General features: G+C 48.9%; 1 protein-coding gene across 1 annotated transcript in view; it reads left to right on the plus strand.

Moving 5' to 3' along the window:
- Positions 1–5,834, plus strand: part of MGLL (monoglyceride lipase) — a 51,889-nt gene that overhangs the window by 44,937 nt on the left and 1,118 nt on the right. Inside the window, 2 exon segments of the mRNA XM_010186945.1 lie at positions 1,526–1,615; positions 5,693–5,833. Of these exon segments, the coding sequence (XP_010185247.1) occupies positions 1,526–1,615; positions 5,693–5,833 (231 nt within the window).

A 5,834-nucleotide genomic window follows, 5' to 3' on the forward strand; every position in this document is an offset into this window, starting at 1 on the left:
CCAAACAAAGGAGGGCTCAGGGCAGCAATAGCAGTGGGTGCAAGAACTCACCTTGTGATTAACTCGGGCTCCAGTTTTAGGGCAGCCTAATTGCCTTAGGTTGTCATGATAATCTTCGGAGACAGGCACTGCCAGACCATTTTGGGGATGTTGGAGGTGTTCTGGGGGGCGTTTCTCTCACTCCCCATACCCTCTAAAGAAAACCTGGGGCAATTACATTTCTTCTAAGTTAAATATCTCAGCTGGGTGTCTGAAGTTACTTGGCATATACCTGGGTCACCAGAAGTGGTTTCAGAGAAGCAAAGCTGTTCAGTTACCCATAACCTTGCCTAGGATTCATAAAGATGCATTCTGGAAATCATCACTGCCTGGAGTTAATACAAACCAATGGAAAACCTGTTCCTGCTTCTTTGCATCATAAGCTTTGTGTATTTGTGTTACTGTGGATGTGTTATTTTACTGGTCAAAAATCCCAGGCCTCAGTAGAAATTAATTTTGCTGACACAGTGCCATAGACAGTGAAGGCTCAACAGGCAGTGACACCCGTCCTGGTTGTACCCACCCCACGGTACACACATGGTCTTGAATCTGCTGGGAGTTTTCACTGCTTTTCACCCTGAGTGACTTTGTCTCCAGCCTCGTGTCATTCCTCCGGTATCACAATTCCTCTGTCCTGTATCTGTGACCCAAAATGTCAGGGAGCGTCTCAGAAGTGATCGCATATCAGCAGAAACGGAGCCCACAGGTGACAGCCTGCCAGTGGGTGTTATCTGCGAACACGAAAAGGCCATAAAGCACATCAACAAACACTGATTGCATGTTTTCTTAAATGGTGATCACTTAATTAAAGACAGCTAACAAAGATCAGAGCAGAAACCCGGTACCAACGTGCTTGTCTTGCTATTGAAATGGAAGATGTTGCCCTTTCTCCTGCCAGCGGTTTCAAGCCGGGGCTGCCGAGTGCTGCTGTGTTTCATTCCCCGGAGAGAAGTGAGCGATGGGTTTTCTCAGCCATTGCGTGCCCGTTTTGCTGCTGTTTGCAGGTTCCCTGGAGGATATGCTTGTCAAAAAGAGTGCAGCCAAGGCAACTGCTGCAATTTGCACCAAACATCACTCGTGCACCGCAGGCTGTGGCAGCAGGGAAAGGGCAGTAAAACAACAAACCCAGCCCTTCCGAGGGCTGAAAACGGCTTTTTCCCATCAAAGTGCTTCACTGCGGCCTTTTCAGCAATTAACTTGAGCACGAGCAAGAGGCCCAGTGCAGTGAAGCCGTGCTGTTGCATGTGGACGGGCAGCTGACGGCATTTCAGATGAGCACACCCACGCCCAGATCCCAGGAGCAGTTTAAACCCTTTCTCTTTAAGAGGAGTGTTTTTAAATGTAGGCCAGATCTGTCTCCAGTGTCAGTTGACATTTCTCGGCTACTTCACTTCCACGCTGATTCCCATCCGCTCGGGATTTGGCCCTCTGTGTTATCTCCTGCGCTCTAATGAGCTCTTTAACCGGCTGCTTTCCTCTCCCACAGGTTTTTGCGGCGAAAGTGCTCAACTTTGTTCTGCCAAACCTGTCCCTGGGATCGATAGATCCAAATGCAATTTCCCGGAACAAGAAGGAGGTGAGAACCTTAATGCCATTTAAAGTCATTGCATAGCTGGTGTCTCATCCCAGTCCTGCCATTTCTCTTTTTTTATGAAAATAAGTGTTTTGTTAAATCATGAGGGCAAGATCTGATATTCATCATTCAGCCTTGGCATGTCACACCTCTTCAACTGACCTGTTTGGTAAACTGGCAAGTAAAAGAGTCTTCCAGAAGAGCCTTGAGGCATTCAGGATTGTTTCTTGGCTCTGCAAAAGAGGTTTTCGGTCAAGCAGCTTTCAGTTCATTTATCTGTGAACAGAGGATAGCATTTCAGTGGGCTGAAGGCAGAAAGATTCGAGGAGCTGAGAAAAGGAGGACAAAGCAGGTCCTCGGATGCTGCCGGGACCAGCATGGAGGGAGTTCATCTGCATCACCGTGTGCCATATGTTCTTAAATACAACACGAGGCTGCACAAAATACCTAATTGGGAAGAAGGCTGCTTCCAGTGAAGCGATAGAAACCTGTTCTTAATTATACTGAGCTGCCATAACTTGTTGCATGTTATTCAGAGAAAATAATTCAATCAGAGAACTAATTCTCTAACAAAAAAAAAAAATCACACAGAGGAAAAAGTTGTCACTTTTGCATTTGTATTGAAAGGATAAAAGCAGTCAGTGCTGTGGAGAAGATGAATTAGGGAGTGTTACCCCAACCTGAAGAGGGAGCGTGGCTGGGACACGGGGTCTTTGCCTGCTCCTGCGCTGATCTGTGGTGGTGTACCTGAGCTCTGCGCATCACCTGGTCCCTAAGCAGGTTTTAAATACAACTCCAACAGCTAGAAGATGCTAGACCTGCACTAAATAGCTTTACGGGAGAAAAGCACTGATGTGGGGATGTCCCAAATAACACCACATTTAGAAAAGTGTTGGTGAGCGCCCTTGACTTGCTGCAGAACATTGACGGAGCATTTCCACATAGGCGATGTTGGGAATAGCCACAGAAACCACTGGATGTAGGTTATAACAAATGCTATCGTGTTGTCTTTCTACCCAGCTATTTGCTGCTGCTGTCTCTGCTCCACAATGCTCCGAGTCTCAAGAGCTTCCTTTGAGCGTTGTTGGTTTTCCTCTGCCCTCTGGCTGCCCCCAAGGCACTCTCCACCCTTCTTCTGGGCTCCGGACGCGCAGCTTCAAAGCACACAATGTGCTGGAAACATCCATTATTTATGTGTTAAACATCTTCTCCGCCAGACCCACTTTCTGTTCTCAAGAAATATTTTTGGGACGTCATCCAAGCATTTCCTGATGAGTCTGTGTTCCTAGCGGGCTGTCCTCAGGGTGCAGGGACTGCAACACAGGATGGTGCAGAGATGTTTGATCTGCTTGCTGTATCAGATGCAAAAAGACACAAAAGACGGCAAGCAGCAGCCTTAAAAACCCAGTCCTGTTATTTAGAGAAGGAATAAAATCACAGGGGCAGGCACCCTTTACCCCAATAATCTGTGTTAGCTGCCATAGAGTGCAGTGGAAGAGTCCCCCAGCTCCAAGCTTATTGCTGTAGAGACCACATCGGATGAGGCCGCGATTACCTTATAATGAATTTATCGCTCCTCAAAATGCAAAAGGAGGATGCAGGGGAATGTTATGCAGCAGGAGCCCTGATGGCTGCTTCTGTCTTAGCATCACATAAAGAGAAGAAAGAGCTGTTGTGCTGGGCTGTGCAGAGCCTTTGCTGGACCACGGCTGGGGACACCCTCACTCCTTGTCCCCAGAGCTCAGTGCACCACCGGGAGCTCTGTCTGCTCACAGCGGGTTGCAGCTCATATTTTGCAGGATATAAAGCCCTGTCTTTCCCTCTTTTCCCCAGAAAGCTGCTGCTTTGCACTCGCCCCAGGCACTGGACGTAAACTCTGATTTTTGTTCATTGTCTGAGACCAGGATCCACCCCTTGCCATCCTGATCCATCTGGGTGGGGATTGGGTGATTATTTTTTTTTCCTCTCCCATCATCTACACACATAAAAAAACCAACCTGTTGGCTGCTCAGTAGCTAAAAGAATCCCTGTTCTTTCAAAGAGAAAGAAAGAAACCCATTTGGTCACTCTCTTAGCATTTACGGGGCTGGGGAAAGGGCCAGCTCACATGAATGTGTCAACTCTATGGGCAGAGAACTTCTGTCAGTCCATCTGCCCAGCCCTCCTGATTCCCCCCCACCCTGCAAAGTCCCTCATTTGTTGCCTTCAATTGAAAAAAAAAAATAATAAAGGAACCCATCTCAGAGCTGTGTAGCTTCAGTGCAGCGCTGTGATCCAGACAAGGAGCTCCTCCTGAAGCCAGTTGCTAAGTAGCCAGTGCAGCGCAGTGGTTTTGCTCAGAACGCTGATGAAAAGTCAACGTGTTTGGCTGAAAATCTCAGGGTACACCCAGGTGTCAACAGGAGAGCGAGCAACACCACACGGGGCTGGTGGGGGCTTGGAAGGCAGACCCCTCTGCTTTCCAACGCCGTTTGCAGGAGCGGAGGATGCTCAGGGTGTCTTGAGAGTGGATCCTTTTATGTTAACCACAATCTCGTCTTTGCAGTGGCCACTTACAAATAGCGTTTTCCAAGCCCTCAGCGTGCGTAGGCACTTGCTGCTTTGTAAGGGAGGTACTATACATAAAATCCCAATATTAGCTGTGATTAGCTTTGTTTGCCTGCCAAAAGCCACCCCTCACTTCAGAGCAGCCACGATCTTGCACAAAGGCAAAAACACAACAGCAGCCTTAATCAAACACTGGAAATGTCTGCTGAATCCACGGCTCCCTAAATGGGTGCTCAACGGCTTGAATTTCTTTGGTTCAACTCCAGCATGACTTCGAGCAGCTTTACAACCCAGTCCCTTGGCCATCCTCAGCACTGTGGATGGGGACAGAAGGGTGCCAGCTTCTGCTGGTCCCAAATTTCCACCTGCTCCTTCCCCTTGCTGCATGTGGGGATGGGAGCCATGGGTTCAGGCAGTGGGACTGGAAGCAAGAAGGTGATGGGGAAGGACTTGTGAAGCCCTCCTGGCTTCTCAGTGGGGACCAGACCTCCACACTGTCCTGCTACAGTGCCTCTGCATAGCTGCATGTCCCTGGGGTGGCCTTTGGGGTCACCTCCCACCCGTGGGCCCCTCAGGGCATGGAGCAGCACAAGGGCCTTGTTTCTGCACATCGAAAGGGAATTTGAACAGACCCTGGTGCCTGCAAGGAGAGGAGGAGACCATTTTCGGCTAACCTATAAATAACCAGCATTTCTATAAACATCTGCCAGGGTTGGGAGAAACTGGAGGCTGTGCCAGAGACCAGCCCATAATCAAAGCATTCTGGCAAATATTGAGATGGCAGTGGCTGTGTGGGCCGTCTCGATGTACAGTATACAAATATTTACTGTAGATTTGCCTGCTGCGGTAGCTACTCGTTCCTAGCAACTTTCTGCACCAGCTCTTGTGCATTTTTATCCTCTCGCAGTCTGGCTGAGCAAGTTGTTGACTTACTTTTTCTTGGCTACTACATAATACCATCATTTGCTGCCTTGTCTGCGCACACTTTGCAGCCAGAGAGGACCCCTCAGCGTATGGGTGCTTTGCAGTCAGATGTGTCAGTTCTCTGTAGGTGTAGGGCACCATCTTCATCCCCAGAGGGGGAAGGTGAAAGGGAAGAAGATCTGAGCTCTGAGCAGAGAGATAAGGACCTGGACAATACCAGCTTTCAGGTCACACAGCCTGAAGAAGCCTCTGCAGAAGAGATGGCACCTCTGAGCGACACCAGGATGTGGCAGAGCGGAAGAAAGCACGCAGGAGCTCCCCGGGAACAGTCTTTGCCCAATGCTGGTTGTTTGCCTGCAGAAAGAGCTTTGGTTCGAGTATTTTCTAGTGACTTAAGAGAGAAACACGCAGCACAGAGCAAGCCAGGTTGTGTGAGCAGTTCTGGATCGCCACAGTAAAGATCTTGGCCTTGACTCTGGTGGCAGGATGTCCTGACAGAGTAGGAAATGACTATGTAAGCCAAGGAAAGAGACTCCTTATCGCTTCTACTTTGTCTTTTCTGCATGATGAAATATTGCTAACCTTAAATTACACCTTTGTCCCTGCCAGATGGAGTCTTACACATCCGACCCCTTGGTCTACCACGGTGGCATGAAGGTCTCCTTCGTCATCCAGCTGATGAATGCCATCGCCAGAATCGAGCGAGCTCTGCCCAAGCTGACTTTGCCCATCCTGGTGCTACACGGCTCTT

Source organism: Mesitornis unicolor, unplaced genomic scaffold (assembly GCF_000695765.1).
Source record: "Mesitornis unicolor isolate BGI_N332 unplaced genomic scaffold, ASM69576v1 scaffold25346, whole genome shotgun sequence".
Classification (NCBI taxonomy): Eukaryota; Metazoa; Chordata; class Aves; order Mesitornithiformes; family Mesitornithidae; genus Mesitornis; species Mesitornis unicolor.